The 27,919-nt window shown below is 35.8% G+C and overlaps 1 protein-coding gene across 1 annotated transcript in view; it reads right to left on the reverse strand.

The window, feature by feature from the left end:
* Positions 1–27,919, reverse strand: part of LOC306854630 (calmodulin-binding transcription activator 1-like) — a 333,407-nt gene that overhangs the window by 22,672 nt on the left and 282,816 nt on the right. Inside the window, exons 7-9 of the mRNA XM_079392795.1 lie at positions 9,007–9,160; positions 4,524–4,664; positions 505–2,780 (exon numbers count right to left, since the gene is read on the reverse strand). Coding sequence (XP_079248921.1) covers positions 505–2,780; positions 4,524–4,664; positions 9,007–9,160 — 2,571 coding nt within the window. The remainder of the gene's footprint in view (positions 1–504; positions 2,781–4,523; positions 4,665–9,006; positions 9,161–27,919) is intronic.

Below are 27,919 nucleotides of genomic sequence, written 5' to 3' on the forward strand. Positions count from 1 at the left end.
GTGTCTTAAGTTCTAGTCTGGCCAACTAGAAGTTAACCAAAGGGTAATCAGTCTTACTTTTTGGATTCATCTAAAACTAAATCTTTATTTAACTGAATTACAAAAAATATGACCAGTCTTAAAGAAAACATTAGTTGACTAACTTTTAAGACAAGTCTAAACCTTTTATGCAACCGACCCCAGAGAAGTCAATGGCTACCGTCAAATGTTTGGCTACCAGCATTTTTCAAAATATCTTCTTTTTTGTGTTCAACAGATAAAAATAAACTCATACAGGTTTGGACCAACTTGAGGGTGACAGAATTTGGGTAAACTACTCCTTAGTTACCCTTCTGTTATTACAAAGTATTAATAATTTTACTGTTAAAAACCATTCCACAAAATTCCCTCCACATTTGGACATTTGCTTTCATCTCTTCTGCCCCCTGCTGGCTATTCTAGCACACATCCATAGCAGTCGAGTTTTTTGTTTATTTTAGCTCTGCAGAAGTGTCACAAACTCACCTCAGGATAAGACCACTCTGGAGAATAGTCCGTCACCACAAACAGCCTTCCGGTAGCCTGTAACATTCCCATGTTTCCATGCGCCACAGCTGCCGACACGGCCTCGGCCACCTGCATATATGCCAGCTGTCCTGCCTCACCCGCCACTGCCCCAGCCTGTGTGGACTGAGGGCTGCAACAGGACTGTAGACAGAGGTCTGCAGAATTGTACCCTCTTGCCCCACGAGCTACTTCATCTGCACCTTGTTGCGCAGCAGTTCCAGAGGAGACCTGCCCCTCTGTTCCCGAATGGGTCATCAGCTGATGGCTGTAGAGAGCATTGGCACCCGCCACTACCGCCGTACCGCTTCCACCCTCTACCGAAATGAAATCATTGATGAGATCTGAGAACTGATTCCCGAAGGAAACATCAAAGTGGTCCAGATTAATCTCCATGGAGCCCCCTCCGTTGGTTCCATTACTGCCCAGGCTCTGGTGGGCGCCCACGTTGCTAAAAAGCCCCTGCACCAAACCGGCTCCTTGCAGGAGCGGCTGGAGCTGTTGACTGGTGGTTCCACTTCCCTCGGTGTCATTGCACAGGGTTCCACTTTCAGCCCTCGTGCTCGTTCCTCCAGATCCCAGCCCGACTCCACCACCTTCCGTTGGTTGCTGGAGGTAGTGCTCTGTGCCTCCTACACCCTTGGCTTCTCCTCCTTCACCAGTCTGCAAGTGCTCCCCTGGTTTCATTAGACCATCCGAGTCCTTCTCTTGAACACCTCCTTCTCCTTGTTCTGCTCTTATTGGCTGTTCCAAACCACCCACTTCCTCATGCTCCTGACCCGGTGTTGGAAAGCGGTTCTGATACTGCAGAAGCTGGAGCGACCCACCCTGTCCATTCCGTTCGATTGGAGAGCCGCCATTGCAGTTAGAGGCAGTGTGCTGGTTGGGGTGGGTATGATGATGGTGGTGGAGATGCCCATTTATTCCCGTTGAGTCCGTCTTGACGACAGACAGGCCCATGTAGGCAGTGGAGTCGTGAGAGTTCTGGGTCGAACAGGAGTTGTTCTGGGTTTGGGACTGTGGAGAACCTTGCAGGAAGAAGCTGGGGGAGTGACTCTGGTGGGCCAGGTGAGAGCTGGAGATCGACTGGCTGTAGCCCGCCGCTGTCATAACACTGGATTGGTAGTCTTGCTTGGCATCAATTGCACTGAAATCCATCTGCTCAAGGGTAGTGCTGGGACTGAGTCCACCTCCAGACGGCAACAGCGAACCAGTGGGAGTCAGAGCGTGGGAATTTTGGGTCGAACCGCCGTTTGAGGAACCAGACATACTGACAGCACCGCTCACCACTTCTCCAACCTGATAGCCACTCTCTTTCGCCAGCTGCTGTTCAAATGACATGTCCTCCGTTTTGATGTTCTTCACCAGAGAGGTATTGAAGCCGTAACCGTTGTCGTTGAGCGGCGGGGAACACCTCAGCCCTCCGTTACTGCAGCTGCTCCCAGTGCTCTCCTCGATTTTTAGCCCATTCCCTCCATAGGTCTGACCTTGCTTGGGGTTGTTGAGGAAGCAGTCAGGGTCAAAGTTCATATTAGTCTCGGGCATCTTAATACTCCCAGATTCCAAGTTACTGGACAGCACCAGTTCTTCAGACACACCGGCTGTGGACAGCATAGCAAGTCCATCTGTGGACCCTGCGTCTGTTAACCCCACTCCAACCGCTCCAGCAAAGGCAAATTTGTGACTGTCAGCTGTCACTGCTAATACCAGACTGCTTGAGGCTGTGTCGGGCCCCAAGAGGTGAGCGTTGGGGTCTACAGTGGGGGACATGCTATAGACAGGGTCTCCAGAGACCTCTGACATGAATACAGTGGTGGACTGAGACAGGCTGCTCATTACCGAGGCTACGTGGCCCATTCCTGTCACCACAGGACTGTCGGCTATATCTGGGTCGGAGTTTAGCCCGCTGCTAATGGAGACGGGTGAGCTCTGGGTGGTATCTGGCACTTCCACTTGGTTGGATGAGGACACCTCCATGCTGTTCTGGTGGAGCAGCGCTGGCTTGTGCACCTTGCCATTCCTTTTCTCTCGGCCGCCCGTTCCACCGGCGCCGTCTGCCCCTGCCCTGCCGTTTTTGCCCCCACCGTGGCTGTGCTCCGTCTTTCCTTCTGACACGTCGTTGTTCTGAACCTCGGAGTGGGTGCTGCTGTAGGCGCCTCCAGTGCGTGGGTCCACTTTCGGGGAGATGATACGGTGTTTGGCACTGTTGCATTTGTGATGCAGGCTGCTCCCAGCACCTACAGAGAGTAGACGCATATTATAAGTTACGGTATAATATTAACGCAACCTAAAAATGGCTTCACACATAAAGCTAAACCATGCATTTTGATGTATTTTATTGAAAGCGCTGGCACACTGTTTAGCAGAGAAATGGCAAATGCTATGTACATCGCCGTTCAAAACAAAAGTTTGGGATCAGTAAGATTTTAATGATTTTAAAGAAGTTTCTTCTGCTCATCAAGGCTGTATCTATTTGGTCAAAAAATACAGAACAAAACTTTAACTTTGTGAAATATTATTGCAATATAAATAAACACTTTTCTATTTTATTATACTTTAAAATAATTTATTCCTGTGAAGCAAAGATGAATGTTCAGCACCATTACTCCAGTCTTCAGTGTCACATGATCCTCCAGAAATCATTTTAATATGCTGATTTATAATCAGTGTGAAACAGCTGTGCTGCCTAATATATTTTGGGACCTGTGATACTTTTTTCAGGATTCTTTGATAAATAAATAGTTAAAAAGAACAGTGTTTATTCAAATATAATTTTTGTGTTACAATATACGCTACTATTCAAAAGTTTAGGGCGAGTACGTTTTTCTTTTTTTTTCTTTTTTTAAAGAAATTAATATTTTTATTCAGCAAAGATGTGTAAAATTGATAAAAAGTGATAGTAAAGACTTATATTGTTAGAAAAGATTTCTATTTTGAATACATGCTGTTCTTTTAAACTTTTCATTCATCAAAGAATCAAAGAAAAAAGTATCACAGGTTCCAAAAAAATATTAAGCTCCACAACAGTATCAACATTGATTATAAATCAGCATATTAGAATGATTTCTAAAGGATCATGTGACACTGAAGACTGGAGTAATGATGCTGAAAATTCAGTGCTGCATCACAGAAATAAATTATCCTATAAAGTGTTTTAAAATAGGAAACAAATTTGAGAAATTTCAATAATATTTCACAATATTACTGTTTTTTTATCAAATAAATAGAGCCTCGAAGAGCATAAGAGACTCAGGTCTTCTTACCGATCGCAAACTTTTGAAAAGCGGTGTATATTCTAAGAAGTGTTATTTAAAATACACAAAAGTACATAAGTATGAATAAAAATTACATAATTAAAATATATATTACAGTAAAAAATTAAAAAAGATATTCAGATAAAATATAACATCAGTTAAAATATAATCAGAGTTGCACATTAAACTGTCTGAAAATATTTGTGATGTATGGTGGAAATGTTTTTTTTCCACTTGACTCAACAGTGTCATCTGTCAGTGTGACTTCAGAGAAAATGGTTTCATAATGAATTTTGTTTAATGTAAATGAATCAGTGTCTGACAGTAATTTGTACTGGAGAAAGGTTTGCTTTCAAATCATTTTTACTTGACTCACTAGCACCATCTACTGGCCATAATCTATACTGAACCTGAAAAGATGATGAAAAGTCTAAATGTAAATCATATATGGTCAGATTTATATTTATAATACCTTAGAGTGAAATCACTGTTAGATAAACTGATGAATGGCTATCAATAAAACCCACAGTCCTTATAAAGGAAAAAATAATGAATCAACAGTCATACAGTAAGAATATACTGTTATAAAATGAATGAGATCATTTGGTATTGGAGGAATTGGATGAGAAATGAGTTCCTAGTGAAATCTCTGACTTATTTGCACTGTTTAAGACTTTACAAGTGTCTTATTCTTTTTTTTCATGTGTGTATCGATATTTCCCTTACCCAGGTTTCCCGTGCAGAGGCAGTTGTGAGTCCGGGGAGGTGGTTTGGTCTGGTGGCTGTCCAGAATTTGCTGCACAAGCTGCTCTGCTGAGAAGCCAGTGCTGCTATTCCCATTGCTGCAAGTCCACTTGATGCCATGAACTGCCGGGAGAGAGGAGGAGACAGACGTCAGCCAGACAGCCACACAGACCAGCACCTCGCCAGCACCCCCCTACTGACACTGCAGGGGAGAGACGGCCTAACTGCCCCACCACTGTCTACGTGACTGTCACTCATCACGGGCCCAATCCCTCAAGTGTTCTGCCTTTTCCTACAGAAGTGTTCCGGGTTGAAGCATCAGTGACATGCTTTTGATAGAATTTTGTCACATCTCTAAGGGGGTGTTTACACGAAACCATTTTGAATTAAAAACAGAAAACAGGCATTTTAGGCATCTTGGCCGTTCATTGGCACAACAAACTTTTCAAAACGGGTTTCAAAGTGCAAGTTTTTGAAAGTTACACTGTTATCGTCTTTGTGTAAACTACAAAAAAGATGTGATATTCACATAGTGTTTCTTAACAAAGTGACATGGCCAACTGCTGGCCTGGCATACATACTGCAGCATTTTCAGTTGTTTTCGTGGATCCGTGTGAACGGGGATCACTTTAAGTGAAAAATGCTGGTTTACACATTGTTGTCGTGTAAACGTACCTTCAGTTTGCAAAAGCAACTTTGTGTTTGCAGTCAAAACCTTTTGGAAGCTTTAAAAGCACAATCTTTAAAGCGCTAATATAAAGTCTTCAGTACAAAAATATTTTTTTAACTGTCTAAATAATGAAATTCTGGTTGTGTGAACTTTGTAAACATGCATGTATCATATAAAAGGTTTTACGACTATACCTGGTGATGACAGGATGTTTGGATCGAATATTTTGGAAATATTTCAAATAACCTGGCCCAGATCTATTGACTTGTTTGCTTATTTGCAGGATTTAAACATGGTAAAATGCATTAAATGGAGTAGAAAAGAAATCCAAGTTACACAAATTATTACATAGATGTGTAAAATTTAAATTCTGTGAAATCTGCTTATAATTTTGTACAGATAGGATTAGAAAGTTATTATGAAATTACACTATCACACCACTCCATGTGCAAGCATATAATGTATTTTAAGCATTTATGCAGTGCCTTAGCCCATAGACTTTCACTGTAAGTGCATTACTGTACACAAGCCCCCCCCCCTCTGGTTATCGACTAAATGTTACAGATGCTGCCCATAAAGCATAAAACTTGTATTCAATTTGGAACATTCCCAAAGTTCCACAAAACATCCTTTTTACATCTATATGAGCCATAGCTCAGGTGACTGGAGATAAACAGGTGCTGTTTCAGATCACTCACACACTCAAATGTATACAACAACCCCAAAACAATGCAGTCTGATAAAGCAAAACAGTGCAACACTGACATCTGCTGGGCATGTTGTGGTACTACAGCTAATAATGTATGTTATAAGCCTGAACCAACAGTCAAACACCTTTTTTTTACTCTCTCTTTGCTGTTTCATGTGCAGGATGTTTTAGTAAGGAGGCTCTGGGTGCTGGTTTAATGAGATGAAAGCATCATAGATCTATATAAGCAGAGTGACAGTTACTAAAGCCATCTTGTTTGCTTCTTCTAATGTTAATAGAAAACACAGCATGGAACCATGGAACTTCATCTACTGAGAGCATCATTTTTCATCTTTCAGTCCAGAAATAAACATCACAGTCATCTGACACAATCCAATTAGAGACACTCAGAGAAGAACTTCATGATTTTAGTCAATACAAATCAGTTTGTCTCAGTGAGAGAGCTGCATTACACAGCTGCTTACATATCTATCATGCACAACACACACACACACACATACTTGTTTATGCTACATTGAGGGGATCTGCGGTCCCCACGAGGGAAAAAAATATTAAAAATAGTAATTGTTGTTTATCTGAAAGTGTAACAATGCAAACTATTTTTCTGTAAGGGGTAGGTTTAGGGTTAGGGGATAGAAAATATTGTTTGGTCAGTATAAAAGTAATATAAGTCTATGGGAAGTCCCCACAATTCACAGAAACAAACGTGTGTGTGTGTGTGTGTGTAGTCTCACAAAACCAGTCAAGCATATGTCCGGGACATATTTCACACCAATAGTAAAAGCAAGAAATTATATAAAATTTTGCTTAAATTAAGCAAATTTGCATTGACTTTTTCCATGAAAATTAAGCACAATTTGCCCTCAAACTTTCATTCAGTAAATAAATAAATAAATAGTACATTTAATTTATCAAGTCTTCTATAAATAAATCTATAATTTTTCAAATCTGTTATCTTTGGACAGGTTATGTTTGTGTACTGTATTATGAATCTAATTAAAATGACTGAGAATCAGGGTTATTTTAGTATAATTGTGGTTATATTATAGTTTTTTTAAAAACATATTTTTGTATTTTCCATTTTTCTTTTAATTTTAAAGATTTAGTTGTTGTTTGTCATTTTTCTTTATCAATGATTGTTATTTTTAATATATATATATATATATATATATATATATATATATATGTGTTTTTAAAAATAATAATATTTATTTGATTATTTATAGTTATTTTACTTCAGTTAAAGATATTTTTGTATTTTTTTTCCCCAATTTAATTTAAATTTTAAAGTTTTAGTTGTATTGTTTTGTTCTGTGTTTGTAATTTTTTATATAAATTATTGTTTTTTTTTATTATTATATATATATTGTTTTTTTATCTGTTTTAGTTATTTTACTTGACTTAAAACTATATATATTTTTTATGGATTTAGTTTTAATTAACTACAATAAAGATGTTGAGAATAATTATATTTGCACTCAAAAGCAAAATATTCTGTACAGTAAATTCTTTTCATTATTAATCAAATTAAAAATGCTTAATTTACATAAGAATAAAATCAATTTTCTTTTCTTTTTGCAATATATCAACGGTGTTGCTATTGCTTTGCAGACATTTTAAGATATTTTTAACCTGAATTACACACATCTAACCAGAATGCCCCTTTTAGGCACATATATGGACCACATCAGGGCAACATCAGTCTGTCATTCAAAACACATGACGTGTGAGAGCAGTCAGCCCCAAAACTTGAGTTCCAGCTCAGATTTCCCTGCGATTCCCTCCTGTCAGCAGAAGATGGCAGTCCTGCACCGTCACAGAGCTTCACTCACAGAAGGTCATTCAAAGAGATGATGATGATGTGAGAAGCGTTCTCCTGCCCTTTCAGCACTGCACTACCACATCATGAAGTTAATGACTCATTGACGTGTGTTCAGATTTAAAAGTCACTCTAATAATACAAGAAAAATAACTGCTGTGAATGTACAAAGAGGGTCAATGTGTGAACATTGACAGGGTAAAACACGGTCAGCTAGTTTTGTAAAGTTAAAAGCACAGGTGACCAGAGAATAGGGATTTTTTTGACACTTTAAAATTTCAGAATACCACTGCATTAGATACAAAATATGTTTTTTTTTTATTATATTGTATTATCTATTGCAATGACATTCATATTTTAAAGTGTAATTTAAGTGTCCAAATACTTTTTGGGGCCACTTTGATACAGATTCATCTTCTCTGAAATAACCATGAACATACAACTATTAAATAAATAAATAAATACATAAACAGTATTATTAAGATTTTTTAAATCAAGGTAAAAATGTAACTTGTATATAGAATATTTGCATTATATTTTATTATATATTTGTTTATATTATTAATATATTTTTCATAAAAAAATTTTTTTTAAATAAAAATTTATTTTATTGCACAATTTAATATTAATAATATTTTAAAATGATAAATAATATATATATATATATATATATATTAATAATATTTTAATATTAATATTAATAATATTTTAAAATGATAAATAAAATATATATACTGTATATATATATATATATATATATATATATATATATATATAATATATGTATATATTAATAATATTTTAATATTAATATTAATAATATTTTAAAATTATAAATAATATATATAGATATATACATATTTAGATTAAGCAAAATACATACTCTGAGCCAATCACAAATTTAGTGCTAGCCATAAAATTATGGAATTTATGGAATTATTACAACAACGTTTAAAATTGTTAATTCTTCCACAAAATTAATGATTTATAACATTTGTTAAATAAAATGAACACTGCATTGGACACAAAATATCAAAACAAGATAATGCAATGGCATTCAGTTTCATATTTTCATATTTTAAGTGTGAATTAAGTGTCCAAATACTTATCAGGGCCACTGTAGATACAGATGAATCTTCTCTGAAATGACCATGAATATATAGCAAATAAATAACTAATGCTCTTTGCTTAACAACTGAATATCTTTTCTATATCAGGCATACTATACTATTATACTGTATTTGTAGACATGTAGTTTGACACTCACACATGGGTTTGAGCTGCCCGATGAGTTCTTCCTTGGTCCATTTAGCCCACTCTTTCTTATCCGTGTTGATGGAGCACAGGATGGGCCCACACGGTTTCCCACAATCCTCTATGGCGGGCACGTTCAGGTAGTGGACCAGCACGATGTCAGGGTTCTGAAGAGAGAAAAAGAAAAAGAGAGAAGCTGATGAGATGAAAGACCGCACATAATGAGGGGAGAAGGAAGTGAAGACAAAAGTGAGTTTAAATTGACACAGAAGGAGAACAGCGACAGGACAATTTCCTGCTCAAAAGAAAGTCCAACATTCTTTTCATTGGGACTATGGAGAAGAAATAGGAAACATGACTCGAATAAAACATGGTAAATTATGGTAACCAAACACATACTGCAATGGTGCTCTTACATAGTGTTTTGACTGATTTTTTATTATAACTTACAAATGTCAGCTTTTCCACCCCAAACCCAGACTTCTTACACTATAAAAATTTTGCATAAAATATGAACTATTACATATATAAAACAATGCATATCAAAAGAGCGATCAACTGTTGTGTAAAATTATATATATTTTTATAACTATATACATTACAACTGTACACTCAAAAATGGTGCTATATAGCACTAAGAGGTTATTTGGCTCATAATCATAGGGCAACCACTTTTGGTGCTTCAGTGGTTCTTCAGCGGTTCTTCAGAGGTTCTTCGGTGGTTCTTTGGCATGACTGAGGTGCTATATAGCACCGGTACCATATACAGAACCTGTTAAGCTCCTGTATGGTTCTTCAGCGGTTCTTCAGTGGTTCTTTGGCATGACTGAGGTGCTATATAGCACCTCTACCATATACAGAACCTGTTAAGCTCCTATATGGTTCTTCAGTGGTTCTTTGGCATGACTGAGGTGCTATATAGCACCGGTACCATATACAGAACCTGTTAAGCTCCTGTATGGTTCTTCAGTGGTTCTTTGGCATGACTGAGGTGCTATATAGCACCGGTACCATATACAGAACCTGTTAAGCTCCTGTATGGTTCTTCAGTGGTTCTTTGGCATGACTGAGGTGCTATATAGCACCGGTACCATATACAGAACCTGTTAATCTCCTGTATGGTTCTTCAGCGGTTCTTCGGTGATTCTTTGGCATGACTGAGGTGCTATATAGCACCGGTACCATATACAGAACCTGTTAATCTCCTGTATGGTTCTTCGGTGGTTCTTTGGCATGACTGAGGTGCTATATAGCACCGCTACCATATACAGAACCTGTTACGCTCCTTTATGGTTCTTCAGCGGTTCTTCGGTGGTTCTTTGGCATGACTGAGGTGCTATATAGCACCGCTACCATATACAGAACCTGTTACGCTCCTTTATGGTTCTTCAGCGGTTCTTCGGTGGTTCTTTGGCATGACTGAGGTGCTATATAGCACCGCTACCATATACAGAACCTGTTAAGCTCCTGTATGGTTCTTCAGCGGTTCTTCAGTGGTTCTTTGGCATGACTGAGGTGCTGTATAGCACCGCTACCATATACAGAACCTGTTAAGCTCCTGTATAGTTCTTCAGCGGTTCTTCAGTGGTTCTTTGGGGTGATTAAGGTACTATATAGCACCACTGCCATACAAAAAACCTGTTAAGCCCCTTTAAAGGTTCTTTACGAGCCAAAGAATCACTGTTGGTGCTGTTTAGCACCATTTTTGTTGAAGAAATACAATGCAATATGGCACCTCTTATGGTTCTTCATAGCTCCATTTGACAAAGGTGCTGAATAGCACCTTTAAAGATATGTGCTATATAGCACCAAAAGTGGTTCCCCTAATATTACGAGCCAAGAACCATTTTTAGTGCTATATAGCACCATTTTTTTTTAGAGTGTAGTATTATTTTTAATGAACAAAAAACTGCTTTGTGAAGCTTTGAAACTTGCGAATCATTTGTTTTGAAGCAGTGATTCAGAGCACATATATAGTCAGGTGTTTTCAGTAAACAGGCTTCGTTAGCTCATAACTGTTTGGACATTTCAATGGTTTGCCTCTAGGGGGCAATCTATCGGAACCCATGAACTTGTGTCTTTACAGTTTTTACCTGATCTCGGATCAGTTTTACGCATTCATTTCGAGTGCTTCGAAACAGCGATTCATACTAACTATATCAATTGATTCAATTGAATTGAAGTTTCATAAGAGAAGGCTAGTGATGAAAGATAATAAAAATCAAGGCAAACAGTATAATTTGAGACCAAAATATTTCTAATTCTATTTAATTAATCTATATATTTTTTATTTTATCATTTAAATTTATATTTATAAATTATCATTTTTATTTTTGATAAAATATTTATTTTATTGCACATGCTATAATATATTTATTTTAACGTTCCATTACAATCAATTGATGGTGGTTGCCATTGACTTCCATAGTGTGTGTGTGCATATGAAGAGTTTATTTGCAAAAACAGATACCACTGCAACTCAGTTTTTTACATTTTCAAAAATCACGTTTTTTATTGTTATGTTTTTATTGTGTTTTATCGTGTTAGTTAGCTATATTTTTTAGTTATTTTTTTAACCTAATCAAAATAACCCAACTGCAGTTTGATTGAGATTAATTGGAATACACATTGAAAAACACGATTTTTGAAAATTATCTTTATAACGGAATTATCTGTTTTTGCAAATTAACTCTTCATCTATATATATGTATGTATATATATATAGATATATATATATATATATACACAAACATACATAAATTGTTTTAATACAAACAGGCTGATGACAACCATTGAATTCAATGCTATTTTTTCCATACTATGGAAGTCAATGGCTACCGCCAAATGTTTGGTTCCCAACATTCCAACATTTTGACAGAAAAAAAAAAAAACTCATACAAGTTTGAAACAACGTGAGGGTGAGTAAATGATGTCAGAATTTTCATTTTTGGGTGAACTATCCCTTTAATTGTGAATATATAGAATCAAAATGCATAACCTGAGCCGATCATACATAAATTGCTCTGAATTTATGGAATGAATGCAATTATTTCAAAAATGTGTAAAATGTCATTTCTTCCACAGAATTAATGGTAATTTTAGATATGATGGAAATAACATTCGTTGGTTCCGAGAAAAAAAAAGGCAAATGCATAACACATTCATAACAATTTAACATTTTGATAAATTGGTAACATATGCATTTGTATAATATGCACTGAGGTTTAGGCTCATGCCTAATTTTCTTCTAAAAGTCATATATTTCTGTACAAATCACACCATCCAAATTCATACAAAATTGCCACCCGTTACATTTTTGTTACTATTGAGATCAGGCTACAGTCCTTTGGTGGTGATGCATGACATGTACATATATACACTGATATATCTTGGCAGCAGACACATTAAATTGGTGGACAAATTAAAACTGTATTATGAAAGCATGTTTTACAGGAGTCCACAGGGCCAGAAGTGCATGCAGTTAAAGAAACACCCATATATCTGTTCGGTCACATATACAGCATCCATAGAGAAAGTGAAATTAACCCATGCAATTACAACTACAACACTAAACACACGCACCCCCCCCAGAGAATCTCAGCCATGGTGGAGGAGCAAAGGCGTTAAACGTCAGGTCTGCGAGTTGTTTTGCGTTCGGTGGCATGGAGGTGGGAGTCGTTAATTGGCAAGCACGCAAGAAAACACAACAGTCTCCCATTCTTCGCCAGATCTCCCCAGAGCAGATGCCCCCAATTAACTTCTAAATATTCACCAACATCAAAACACCGCAATTCATGCCGGCTCAGAATTACGGCCATAAATTATCCTAATTGACAGCATAAGAGTAATAGGTGTTGTTTAAAGCTCAGCTGCTATAAGCATGAGTCGTGGGTGTGAAGGGGATACGTGGAGCTTTGGGGGCAGAAATCCAGCAGCTTCGAATGACTAATCAAACTGAAGTGCACAGATACACTCAAAGGACACGGAGCCCTGATACATGCAGCTATAGACTTAAACCAACAAGCAAAACAGCCAGGAGTGTTGTGCATTTTATGCTCCTCTAGCCAAGAAAGTGGGAGAAATGTAGTTCATATACTGCAAAAAAACAATTCTTACTCATTAATTTACATTTTGACTTAAAATAAGTTTTGTCTAAATTTTTTTTATCAAAATTGAGTTTGTTTAAAACAAGAATATCTGCCAATATAAAAGTTACTTTTCCGACTCCATTGGCATTTCTCAGAAAACAAGACTTAAAGAAATAGTTCACCCAAAAATGAAATGGTTGCCGGTAGCCCCGGTAGCCTTACCTAGTTTATAACTGGGGTTATATAAGTGGGTGCAGGACACTATAGTGCATTTATGTAAGTAATGAAGTTTTGTCAGTGTTAAACTGTCAATAAATTCCCCCTGCTGCCACTTACTTATCTTCTCTATCAATCTACCTCCACACCCTCCCTCCCAAAACTCAACTTTAAAATGCGTTCCTTTTGTCTTTGCATCACTTTTGGCTTTTAAATAGAGTCAATCATTCAGTGCTCTTTCCCGAAAGAGTTAGTAGGTCTCTCTCAGCCTCCGTGAAAGATGGAATCAACTTCTCCTTTCTCAGCGTCTGTCCGGCGGCCCTATTAGCATTTTAATATTGCAGCGTTAGCGACCAGATGGGAGACGGAAAAAAGCTAACACATTCAGGGATGCATATTTCAAGGTGTTTGCACAATACCTTTGGTAGATTTAAGGGAAAAAAGGCTGGCTGATTTCATCACAGTCTCAAACAAGAGAAATTGGATTGCATTATTTGTTTGCCTTTTGAAGGCAAGATTTTACTGTTTTGTGCTAAAACTTCTGCGCCAGCATATTCACCACCCCTCACTGTTTTTACTAGTGAGAATGTTCTGGAAAGGGGATTCAGTTGCTCAAAGGTGTCAGATGTGATACGTGCAACAGATGGGTTTTTACATAGTTTCGTTCTCCAACCACCTGATGCATATTGTCTGCAAAAATGACAATTTGATTGTCTGGTTTTGTGAGTCGGATCTGTACTTTATGCTAGAACTGAAATCTATGAGATTTGATAAAACCACATTTCTGCACTGCTTGTGGAAAATGCACATGGTAAAATGGCTTAATTTAAACAAACACTAAATGAATTTATGACCATGAAGTTTTCACTGCAAACTTCATTCATTACATTTTTTTTTGTCTACACATTTCCCAAAAGTTTCACCTCTTCTATCTGGACAACCTTCTGCTCCCATAAAAAAAGTCCAATAAAAAGCTAGAAATATATTGCCATTCAAAAGTTTGGGATCAGTAAGATTTTAATGTTTTTTTAAATAAGTTCATTATGCTCATCAAGGCTATATCCATTTATACAGAAATACTGAAAAAAAACTGTATTTTTTTGGTGAAATATTATTACAATTTAAAATAACAGTTTTCTTTTTTAATATACTTTCAAATTAATTTCCGTGAAAACAAAGCTTAATTTTCAGCATCATTACGCCAGTCTTCAGTGTCACATGATCTTTCAGAAATCATTCTAATATGCTGATTCATAATCAATGTTGGAAACTTTTTTTTGTGATTCTTTGATAAATAAAAAGTTAAAAAGAACAGTGTTTATTCAAAATATATATTTTGTGTTAAAGTATACACTACTATTCAAAAGTTTGGCATCAGTAAATTTTGTCTGCCTTTTTTTTTTAAAGAAATTAATACTTTTATTTATCAAGGATGTTTTAAATGGATAAAAAGTGATAGCAAAGACTTATATTGTTTGGAAAGGAAATACAGCCTTGATGAGCATAAGAGACTCAATTAAAAAAATCTTACTGATCCCAAACGTTTGAAAGACAGTGTACATGTAAATCAAACAGCCTCTTTAGTGGTTTTTGACCAGAATAAGTGGATGTCTTCTAGATGTGTACTACTTTTATATTTGAGATGGTTGCACTGTAAAAACCTCAATTTGCTCCACAATGTGCTGACTCACCCTTGTTTTCTGAACTGAACTTTGCGAGCTGTTCTCACTCAATTTCACTTTAGTTCGTTTCCCAGTAGTGCAATACTTGCTGTAGCTTATGGCAGTTTTAACACGACTGTAACCTGGCAACAAGTCTTGACAAGATACACACTCACAAACAAACACACACACACACACACGTGTTTGCATGTGTGGCCAGTGTAGCTGAACCATAAACTGCTTCCCATCTCATCAAAGATAATGAAGGTAATAAATTAAGTGTATAAATACTCTCTCTCGCTCTCTCTCTTCCACACAGGCGGATCTTGCATTATAGGCACGTGTGTCAGTGACAAGAGTCGTCTCACACCTGCTATACTTCAGCCATGTGTCTCATCCAAAACACATTCAAAACACACACAAACGCAAAAGGAATAGGAAACGGTAGTAAATTTGTGATCCAGTGTTTACGGACTGGAAATCTTCCTGTCTCATACTTTACAGTGCTATTTTAGAGCTCAACAGTTGCAGTTCTGTTCCTCTTTCACTATATGGAAAAAATGATGACAGAATATTAATACTTGCATGAACTATTCCCGTTCCGCTTGCTTTAAAAGCAAATCAGACACCCAGAGCAGGGCCAGAAAGAGTGTTTGACATTTTGCAGGCATGTCGCTGTTTTCATGCGTGACATTTATCGATCATATAGCCTGTGTGTGTGTGACTCGTGTATGCATTGTATATTGTGTGAGTGTAAACGTATTGTGTGTGTGTGTGTGTTGCACTCTGGGCTATGTTTAATAGCTGCCCTGGTCGCAGTGAACGTGATGATGAATGTTCCAGTGTGTCCATCATTAAGCTGCTCTCTGCCCAGGGCACACACACAATATTCATTTCAAGGGCAATTTCCCCTCACTTGTGAAGGCTTTACGTGTGGACACAGAAGTGTGTGTTGTAACCCATTAGCTTTTTCTGCATTTATACCGCGAGTATGGCTCATCTTCACTGACCTGCCCAGAGGCTCCTGACACTGATATCTGCACTCGACTCACTTCATCTGCATGCTGGGGCATTTCTTTAGGTTGTCTAAAGCATTCAAGCCTGTTGATGCTATAGATAATGACATTAAAATACTTTACAACATCAATACATACATTTTACAAAGACATTTTGAGAGAAAATAAGAGCCTGAAGTGATGTATTAACCCTTTGTTTTATTGAATTATTAAATCACAGAAAATCATGGAAAAAGTCTTATTTCATTCTACTTCAATATAAGAATATAATTAATATTTACTAATTAATTAATTATAATATTTATTCTATTTGTCTATTTGCAAATATTCAACCCTACTAATTTACCAATTTAATTATGTATTACTTACCAGTGGTAGGTATTTATTATATTATTTTATTTTATTATATTTTATATGAATTATTTAAAAAGGCAATGACATACAAAGAGGACAGCCAAACATTATAGGTAAGAGTCAAAGGTGTATTATGTTATGTATTAATTTCCAAACTGTTAAATGGCTTTTAAAAGATGACTTTAGAGGACACCAGTATCAGAGGGTTAATCATTTTTGTGTCACTTTTATTTATGCGCACAGACCCACATGAATACAAATCAACACACATGCAACGTTACTGACAGGCATCTGCCACGGGGAATAGAGACGTCTCTTAAGCAAATGGAGAAGTGCAAGACAGCTGGCAACATTTACTGTGGCATAATAGCAAAATTAATTGAGTATATCAATACAGCATTAATTATTAATCTATAAAATTATATATAATTAATTTTTTTTTAAATATATATTTGTTTTATATAAATGTTATATATATATATATATATATATATATATATATATTCTTATTTCTTCTTATTATTTCTTTATTTTCATATTTCTTTCTTTACACGCACACACACACACACACACACACACACAAAGAAAGAAATATGAAAATAAAGAAATAAGAATAAAGAAATACTTCAAACATCTTTAGAAAGGAATAAAAGATAAGTTGACCTGCTGAACAAAAGTGTGCATGACATTAAAGCTGGTTTTCAAAATATATTTGGATACATATATTTAATCTTTTGGCACTAGTTGATGCTGAAAATATGAAAAGACATTTTATGAAAATATATTTTAATGAATAAAAGACATATGTTTGCACACAGTTTATCAGGATACGACCTTTGTTTGACTTTCAGTTTTACTCTACTAGGGAAAATGTTCTTATTCGGTTCATTTCTTGCAATTTGTGTTTGTGTTTCACTAGATTAAAAGAGTGTAAATTAAGGAGAAAAACAAAGGAACGAGGAGAAAGTGTTCTGCATGTTCCTGCACACAGACACCGGGGGAATGCTTGAGAAACCAAATGCTTGCCGGCCTAAAAGAGAGGCTTGGTTGCGTGACAGCCCTTTAATTGCTTCATTAGCGTAATTAATTTGCTCTCTTTTCAATTAGCAGCTGGGCCTTTGTGATGTTTTTCAGCTGTTATTTTCTCTTCTCTCCTGCTCTTGTTTTATTTCATTTGCTCTCTCTTTCTCTTTCTGGTCTCATGGGAAAGACCTAAAGTTGCACCCCTTCAAAGTAAGAGTCCAGAGAAGCTTCTAGTGCAGTGAAATGTTCAGTCCTGCTTCAGTAATGCACCATTTATCCTAAAAACATCTGTCTCCCTCACTCATTCTTTCACTTGCAGTTTTCTTGGTATAACCAGAAACAGAACCTGCATGAATCTGTGACTGCAAATAAAGCTCTGCAGTTCCCTTTCCAAAACAGTCTCTCGTGTTGCGTTTAAAAAGCTATGAGGAAACTACTGTTTATTCAGAATACTGAAGCCTGATTTGTTCACGTTCATGTAACTGCAAGAACAAATGGCATTTCAGCCCACCAAAATGGGTGGAGCCGACCAATATTTCCTTTTTGAACTTCTGGTACTTTTATTTAAATAGTAATATAAATAAATAATTATGAAATAAGTGTGTGTGTGTGTGTATATATATATATATATAATTTATTTATTTAATGAAATATATAACAAATTATTACATTGATATATACAATTAGATTTTTAATATGTAATTTTTAAATAAAAGTAAACATTTGGACAAATGTGAATGAAAAAGTACTAAAATAATTGTGAAAATAATTGACCAAAGTAACAAATTAAATAAAAAAATAAAAAATTATTTCTATAATTATAAAAATAATTTATATAACATATATACAAATATTTGTCTATAATTATATAATATACAACACACACGCATATAATATTAATTGTATAATATATAAAAATATTACAAAATATATATTATTCATATATACACACACACACACACACACACACACACACACACACACACACACACACACACACACAAAACATTTATATAATTAAATATAATAAATTATTTATATAATTAAATATATAACACATTAGTTACTTTGTTTTCCCATTTATTGACTGACAAGTCTCCTGTCCCCATATTGGGAGAAATCGGACGTACAGAGGCGTTGTGTGCGCTGTGTTAACATGATGTTACAGTAGCTCTAGACTAAAAGTGAATGTGCATTAATTCATCCCACTCGCAAAAAAACTAACTCAAAATATGACGTAAACCTGCAATAATTAAATGTTAAATAACACAAATGTATCTAATCCCATTTTATTAACCAATGTCTTTGCTGCTGACCTTTGATGATCCAGTTCAACCATACTAATAAGCAAAAATGACTTTAGATAAACTAACAATTGTGCTTCATTGTTTTTTTTTATTGCTGAAGAGTGTTGAACCTTCTTCTCCTGCGTTGAATTTACTTTTCCTTCAGCCTGAGGTTTATTCATGACACTTTTTGGTGTGAAAGGGCTTTTACATTTGCTATAAATAGAACTTCTTATATTAAAAACAATCAAGCCCTGCTCATATTGAAAAAGTAACGCATTACTTTCCATAAAAAGTAACGGTCACACTTTATATTAGGTGGCCTTAACTACTATGTACTTACATCAAAAATTAGTACAATGTACTTATTGTGGTCATATTGTATTGCAAAACATGTCTGCTGCTATTGAGGTGGGATATGGGTGAGGTTAGGGACAGGTTTGGTGGTCTGGGTAGGTTTAAGGGTGGGTTAAGGTGTAAGTGATGGGTCAACAGTGTAATTATAAATGTAATTACAGAAATGAATTACAGATGTAATTACATATAGTGTTTTTTTTAACATAAGTACAATGTAAAAACATGTATGTACACAATAAGTGCATTGTATCAAATGATTAATTTAAATGTAAGTACATAGTAGTTAAGGCCACCTAATATAAAGTGGGACCAAAGTAACTAAGTAACGTAATTAGTTACTTTTTTAGAGAGTAACAATTTTGTAATGCATTACTTTTAAAAGTAACTTTCCCCAACACTGTGTATATCTATATATAACTAATTATTTATATAAAAATATGTACTATACAGTTATTTCATAATTATTTATTTATATAAATATATAAACAAAAGAACCAGAAGTACAAAAGGAAATATTGTCTAAAGATACAATAGGTACATTATTGTATCTAATTTTTAAATATTAAATATACATATAAAAATACATACATAATAAAAATACATAGCGTGTACATAGTATGTTTTTAAAGGGTAACACCGTAGTTTCTTCTGAGAGTGTATGTGGTGTTCAGTATGACTACAGAGCTTTTCATGGAATCTGGATATATCGGTTGCATACTGTTGAATAACTTTTTACGTTTTCTTTATCTTGCATTGCAGGCACATGCTTTATCTGGCGTCTTTCTGTTTCTATAGCCGGGCTGTTGAGGGTGTTTATGGGTCAGAGGCTGACAGCCGAACACTGTTTCTTCAGCAGTCTGTAATCAGCTCCAGACCTGCACGGCTTCAGCGCTACCTTAAGGCCTTTCAGGAAGGATGTATTATTTAATGGGCCGTGAGCTCTTGCTCCCTGACTTATGCTGTTCTTTCTCTGTCGGTTTGTCTCTCAAATACACACACACAAACGTTCCCTCATGTTTTCAGAAACTACCTCTCCAGCGCTACATCCAGTTGAACCCTGCTGGGCTTTGAAACGCTGAACCCACCTTGAGGTTTTTGTTCGAACAACAGCATAATGGCTGTTCTTGTCTAAGAGGTCAAGGGGAAAACAGCACTAATGGCTCACTGGCTCCACAACACGCCACATTTGTCTCCAGGACCTCTTCTGAGTGAGGGTCAAAAGCATCTCCTGAGGATCTGTAGATCTGAACAAATGGGTGTGTGTGTGCTTTTCACCTCTCTCTGGCTGGTGGGCACCGGAAGTCTCAGTTCTCCCTAAGGACTTGACAAAAAGGCTTTGACGTGTCACGTAGCGTTTAGACGGAGGGCTTAGGGTGGTAAAGTCACGGCTTTCACTTTTCAAGTTAAGTCTTTTTGCGAAAGAACAGCGCTGAACTTCAAAAGGAAATGAATAATGCCTAAAGTTTCAGACGGTTTAAGTGTCATTGCCCACTGTGAACTTTTGCTATGAAATACTTATTTTAAAGCACATTTGACCATTGAAAGTCTCCTGGCTTCATATGAAATGAGCGGTTTTCTTTCTTGCAGTTCTAACTGAAAGTGCAGGACAAATTCAAGTGCTTGTCCTCTTTCTAAACAGCCTATTTCCTTTAGTTAACTTCTTGTCATTCACAGGTGGGACATTTTCATTCTAGAGAGCATCTGCAAAAATTTGCATACGTCCCCTGCAAACAAGCTGAGTCATCAATATTTTGGCCCTTTTTCCCAGAAGGAAAAGACAGTCGGTTTATATGCATATATCTCCTAAAAGTTTTAGTCAACTTTAGGAGTACACTAGCATACAGATGTGCTCAACACCAACAGAAAGGGACTAAAAACAGAAAAACTCCAGCAGTGTAGTTTACCAGGATTGGATTAAAGCTTTGCAGAATTCAGGTACTATTCAAAAGTTCAGCGTTAGTAAGATTTTGTATTATATTTTTTATAATTATTATTGAATGAAACATCAAATGCTTACCAAAGCTGCACTACAGTAAAAACTGTGAAACATTATTACAATTTAATAATAATAATAGTAAGTCGTGACGTATTGTCAAGTATGGTGACCCATACTCAAAGTTGGTGCTCTGCGTTTAACCCATCCAAGTGCACACACACAGCAGTGAGTAGTGAACAAATGCACACACACACACACACACACACACCGTTAACACACACCCGGAGCAGTGTGTAAAATAATTTAGCTGAATTTTCAGCATCATTACTTCAGTGTCACATGATCCTTTGGAAATCATTCTAATATACTGACTTGATGCTCAAGAAAAATGTTGAGCAAACTAAATGATACATTTCGTTTTTCAGGATTTTTTGATGAATAGAAAGTTCAAATTTTTTTTGAAAAATGCAATACATCCTTTGTGAATAAAAGTATTAATTAATTTATTTTTGTTAACAACTGTTTATTGAATTTTCTTCTGGGAACAGTAGTATAAAACAAAAAGCAGCAGTATAAATTTAGATCCCACCCCCTGGTAGACTTAAAAAAAAAAGATAATAATAAAATAAATAATTAAATAAAATAAAATAAATATTTATATAATTAATTAATATTAATAGATAAATAAATAATAATAAAATAAAAAGTATTAATTTCTTAAAGATAATAATAAAATAAATAAATAAAATAAAATAAATATTTATATAATTAATTAATATTAATAGATAAATAAATAATAATAAAATAAAAAGTATTAATTTCTTAAAAAAAAAAAAAAATTACTGACCCCAAACTTTTGAATGGTAGTGTGTGCCAGAAAAAAATAAAACTTCAACATCAATTTGAGGTTTTAAAAAAAATACAACAGATCATTGTGAGATAAAATTTAAAACTACAAATCATTTAAAGTCACATTGTGACTAAACTCTACACTGAGATATAAGACGACAATAAAGTTGCAAAAGTTGCAATTGTGTGAAATAAAATAGCAACTGTGAGATATAAATTCACAATTATAAGGCATAAATTTAATAAAAAGCTGTGCAGTTGTAAGAAATAATGTTGCAGCTGTGAGATATGATTTCAAAATTACAAAAAATATCACCTTTTTTTTGTTCTGAAGTGGGAGCAGGTTTCCATAATAATATGATATATATATGTTATATATATAATTGCTTAGATTTCTTCTGGATGATTACAGAAGCAAAACAAATTCTGATGGCACAGAAAAAATCTTTAGAAATAATACTCAATAAATCCAGGACAATTTATTAAGAAAGCAAACTAGGTCCTCATTGACGAACTCATTTAGAAGTGTTCTAAATGAAGCTGCATTTGTGGCTGTGGAGCTGAAGGTGAATGTTAATGCTGTACTGAGGGCAGTGGTGAAGTGTCCAGCAGAGCCTAATGCCCGGCGGAAACAGCAAATGGCTTCGCTTTACTCAGCATGAAATGGAAGTGAATGGACGGGTCAACTGCAATAAAAGAATGTGGTCACAATTTCAACAGGCTGTCAAAAGACATGAAATCAAAAAAAGGTGGCGAGGAACAATGAAAAGAGCACAGAGAGGAAGAAAAGGAATGTGGGGAGAAATAAAACCGACTTAATGCATTTTCTCGCAATGTGTGATTTGCATTTTGTGGTTTACCCTTAATGCTTCTTAAAGACATTAAAAACATTCTCACTTGTAAAGATTCAGATGACAGTAACGGTAAACATGCCGCCCGCCACACAGGGTTTCAGACACCTCTAAAGAGCGCTGGCAAAATGCATGGCTGAATGAATAAATAAAAGGCTCTTTTGGGGCCGTCTGTAGCCTCCAGGACTGAGAGACAGAGTGTGACTAGTCTACACTCCTGACTGTCACAAATCACACACTGCAGCTTATTATGACCAAAAACTCTCCATTTAGACAGGAAGAGAATAAAAAAATAAAAAATAAAATATATATATATATATATATATATACCATTCTTTAACAAATGGAAACAATTTTTTTTTAAGTTTTCATTTTTTATCACATTATTTATTTGAACTTTATTTTTATTTTAAAACTTTATTTTTTCATTCTTTTAAGAACAGAAAATATACTTTATCTACGGTGGCCGAGAGAGCTCAATGCGCTGCAAATAGAAAAACACCGGCAAATTAAGAAAACAACTTCGTCAATTTGACAACACACGTGCTGCAAATGCTCACAACACAACCAAATAAAGAAACGCACTGCAAATACAATTCTTTATTTGTTTTTGTTGTGAGAATTTGTACCACCTGCTGTCAAATTGATGAAGATGTTTTCTTGATTTGCAGGTGCTTTTTCTATTTGCATGTGTTTTCTGAAGTTGCAGCGCATTGAGCTCTCTCGGCCACCATATTCATCTTTCTGATTTTAATTTCATTATCTATTTTTATATTTTAACAACAGAAAAACTGCTTTTTATTTTTTCTGCCTTTTAATATAATCATTTATTTAAAAATGTAAGATTTTAATTTCAATAACAGAAAAGCATAATCTTTTCAATTTTGTTTTATTTCAACACTAACAATAAGAATGTCTATCTTTATTTTCTGCTTTTTTAGTTTAACTTATTTTTCATTAATTAATTGTTTTCAGTTTTAATTTAGTTTCATAATATATAAGTTAGATTATCTGTAACATGATCTAGCATAGTCCCATTGGTTTTCAAGTTTCTAAAACAGTGTTTCAATATTTTATAATTAAATATAATTTTAACAACATTTTTTTTTCTGTTTTATTTTATGCTAATAACAGAAAATTTTCTTTTTTATGCCTTTTTTAAAATTATTTTAACTTTTTTTTTACCATATAGATTTTTTTTCTGTTCTTCTGTTTTTTTTTCTTCTTCATTATTTAATGGTTAAACCATCTATATCATGATAACGAGTGGGCTTTCAAGTTTCTAAAACTTTAAGTGACGAATGTGAACAAAAGTACACAGACTGACCTTGATAGGTGTGATTGACAGTGCCAAAAGGTGTGTGTGTGTTTGCGTGTGTGAGCTTTCTGAGAGCTCGGGTGGGCACCAATCACTGCTGTGTAACCTTGTGAGTCCGATCGCTCTGCTGGAGCATAAATCAATGAGCATCTCTGAGCGTGAACATACTAGATCACACACTCCTCAGCTTCCTCTTCGCAGCACAGCAAGATACCTCCTGTATTCGTTTTAAACCCGTTTATCTGTATTAGTTGACTGCTAACTGCTACTGCAACCGACATCTTTATATTTTATGGCTGGTTTTATAATTCATATCTGGAGTAATGATGCTGAATATTCAGCTTTGCATCACAGCAATAAATTACATTTTAAAATATATTCGCATAGAAAACAGATACTTTAAATTGTAATAATATTTCATAGCATATGAGCATAAGAGACATCTTTCAAAAACATCAAATCATAACAGAGGACATAAACATATATTTACATTCACAATGCTGCTCTTTTGCCATAGTAACAGTGAATTCTCTCTGATTGGTAAAGCTCTTCACTATTAAATATGATTTTTAGAAGAGTACAGAAGTTTAGACCATCACTTAACAATCTCAGAGCTCATGGTAGGTTTGCACAGAACGCTTTATACATTATGACTAAAAATCAATTTCTCTATGGAGTAAATGAATGGGATTCTGACCTCAGAGCCCCACTGTTGCACTCTATTTATATGCAGACACCATCCCGCGTTTTAACATTAATATGTAGCAAGCGCTGCTTCATAAATCAAACGCTGCTGATGATAATCTGCTTGTGATTGGGCAGGTGTGCTGGTGTAAAGATGAAAGTTTTAAGCGTTGTGAGTGTGTATGGGTAGGTTTACTCTCTCTCTTTCTCTCTGTGTAATGTGGGTGGATTCGTTCTCTCTGTAATCAATCATTCTTACCTGCCCAGCTGAGCTCAAGTCTCTGTAACTGTGAGAAATCCAACAGCTTAGATTCGCTTTATCACCACTGAGTTCTCTCGCTTTTTTCACATGATTTCTTTTTCTTTTCTCCTTTTTTTCTTCTATGGTTTAACATTATGTTTAATCTCTCAACTCCCACTACACCTCTATTCAGACTAGAGAAAACACACACACACACACACATTATAAAATTATATTTGATGGGGTTCTACTTTTGTAAAAGACATTTCATAGGTAATTTTCAAGGTTTTTTTCTTTATTCTTTATTCTCACGCACATGTCTTTCATCCAAAACATTCTTCGAATATACTTGTGACTATAAATTGCATACTGCAATATTTTTTATTAATATGTCTGATACTGAACCTAACACTTTATGATTTCTGATGACTCACTCAAACAGAAAGCTTTGTTACTTTGTTATTGAATTAATTTGTGTGTTTGAACAAATTGTGTGTTTGGGGGAAGTCGTGGCTTAATGGTTAGAGAGTCGGACTCGTAATCCAAAGGTTGCGGGTTCGAGTCTCCGGCCGGCAGGGATTGTAGGTGGGGGTAGTGAATGTCCAGCGCTCTCTCCACCCTCAATACCACGACTGAGGTGCCCTTGAGCAAGGCACCGAACACCCAACTGCTCCCCGGGCGCCGCAGCATAAATGGCTGCCCACTGCTCCGGGTGTGTGTTCACGGTGTGTGTGTGTTCACTGCTGTGTGTGTGCACGTTGGATGGGTTAAATGCAAAGCACGAATTCCGAGTATGGGTCACCATACTTGGCCGTATGTCACTTCACTTTACCCACTTTAAAATCATCTGAATTAATGATTTAAATGGTTTAACATTTTAACATGGTTTTAACACTTAATGAATCAGTGTTTTCGAATTAATTTGTTGAGGGAATGATTCAATTGACTAATTCATAAAGTCAGTCACTTGTTGCCTTACAGAATGAACCAGTGTTTTTGAACTAATTGTTTGAAAGAGTGATTCAGATGACTCAAAGTCAGCCACTTGTTTGTCACTGAATGAATCATTTAAAAAAACAAAAAAAGACATTGTTGGGGGAATGATTCATGCACTCGTAAAGAATCCACTTGTTTGTTACAGAATTAATCAGTATTCTTGAACAAACTGGAGGATTCAAATGACTGATAAAGTCAGCCACTTGTTTAGATCCTGAATGAACCTGTTTTTAATTGAATTAGTTGAATGAATGATTCAAAAGCCTCACTCACATAGTAACTTGTTTTAGTTCCAAATTAATCTGTAAATTTGAACGAATAAGGAGAGTAAGTGATTCATATTACTCACTCAGAAAGACAGTAATCTATTCGGAGTAATGGTGTGATTTATAAAAAGAGTCACTGTAAAAATCCTCACCATTCACCAGCGCAAGACATCTTTTGGCATTAAAATATTACTGTCAGGTTTTACCAAAGACGCGCAGCTAAGAATTAGTGCTGAAAAGGAGTGGACACAGTTATTTTTGCGCCTGACCTTATTGAATATGCATTTGTATTTTACCTATGAGTTTACCTTTCAGACGCAAAATTTATGGGAGGAGAGTATTAAAATGAACCAAACGAACCAGTGAATGAATCAGTGTTTTTGAACTAACTGGTTGAAGTAGTGATTCAAAAGCCTCACTCATAAAATAACTTGTTTAATTTCCAAATGAATCTGTAATTTTGAATGAATCAGGTGAGTAAGTGACTCACAAAAAGTGAAAAGTCCTAGTGCTTACGGACTGTTATATCAGCACTCTTGAAATAACTTTCTGCATTTTTATAATAGAAAAATAATAATGTTTACTTTATACATGAATTGTTTCTCCTTGAAAGTCCCAAAGAACAGTTCAGTTGTCAGATTTATCTCACTTCTGGAGGCAATTTTTGTCCCCAAAGTATAAACCCACACACTCACACTCGTGTTTCTATCATGGTGGGGATTTTCCATTGATTGTTTTTATACTCAGCTAATAATATTTTCTATCCCTGCACCTAAAGCTAACCCATTGCATTTTTATATTTCCTTGAAGACGTTATTTAGTATGTTTATTAAGTCGTTTCCTCATGGGCGCCATTGCTGCTCCGCACAGTGTAGATGATTTCAGGTTTTACTATCCATGAGGGGACATTTGGTCTCAACAAAAAAGGCAAAACAAACATGTCCACAAACTCAAACTCACACACAAATGTCGTACACATGCTACGAATTGTACCTTCATCTAGTCAAATAGACCCCCAAACAGAGGTCCACTAGTTGGCTAATCACCATTTAGCTTATGTAAATGACATGGTGTGCAGCATCAGCGGTCTGATGGCCAGCTGGAGACCATGTCCCGTACCACTGAGATGATGTGGGTGAGAAATGAAAGCTTGCACATCTCGACTGATGCTGCTTGCAGTGCAAAAACCCTCATGTCCCACTCCCTTATAGTTTCTGTCAGTCTCGGGACAAGATTTGGGTAGTTTCACGGGTCTCCGAGCGAACATCGATTTTGGCTGTGTGTGAACACCTCAAACGAACAGTGTAGTTCACTTATAAAATGCCAAATAGAACAAGGACATCTGATCTGTGCAAGTCAACAGGCCAAAAACATCATCTAGCAGTAGAACTGACCAGACAACCTCTGGCTGCTGATATATTCCCACAAACGTGTTTATGGCCCTCAATTACCGCCATCGCTGTTGGACTGTTCATGCTTTTAACAGACTGGGAGAGCTCAAGAAGACAGACTTATTAGCTACAGGATGGTGATGAAAGATGTTAGCCCTACAGCTATATCACCCTTCAGCCCAAGACTGGTTGCCCACTGAAGCTAAGCAGGGCTGAGCCTGGTCAGTACCTGGATGGGAGACCTCCGGTGAAAACTAGGTTGCTGTTGGAAGAGGTGTTAGTGAGGCCAGCAGGGGGTGCTCACCCTGTGGTCTGTGTGGGTCCTAACGCCCCGGTATAGTGACGGGGACACTATACTGTCAAAAAGCACCGTCTTTCGGATGAGACGTTAAA

This window comes from Barbus barbus, assembly GCF_936440315.1.
Source record: "Barbus barbus genome assembly, chromosome: 35".
NCBI lineage: Eukaryota > Metazoa > Chordata > Actinopteri > Cypriniformes > Cyprinidae > Barbus > Barbus barbus.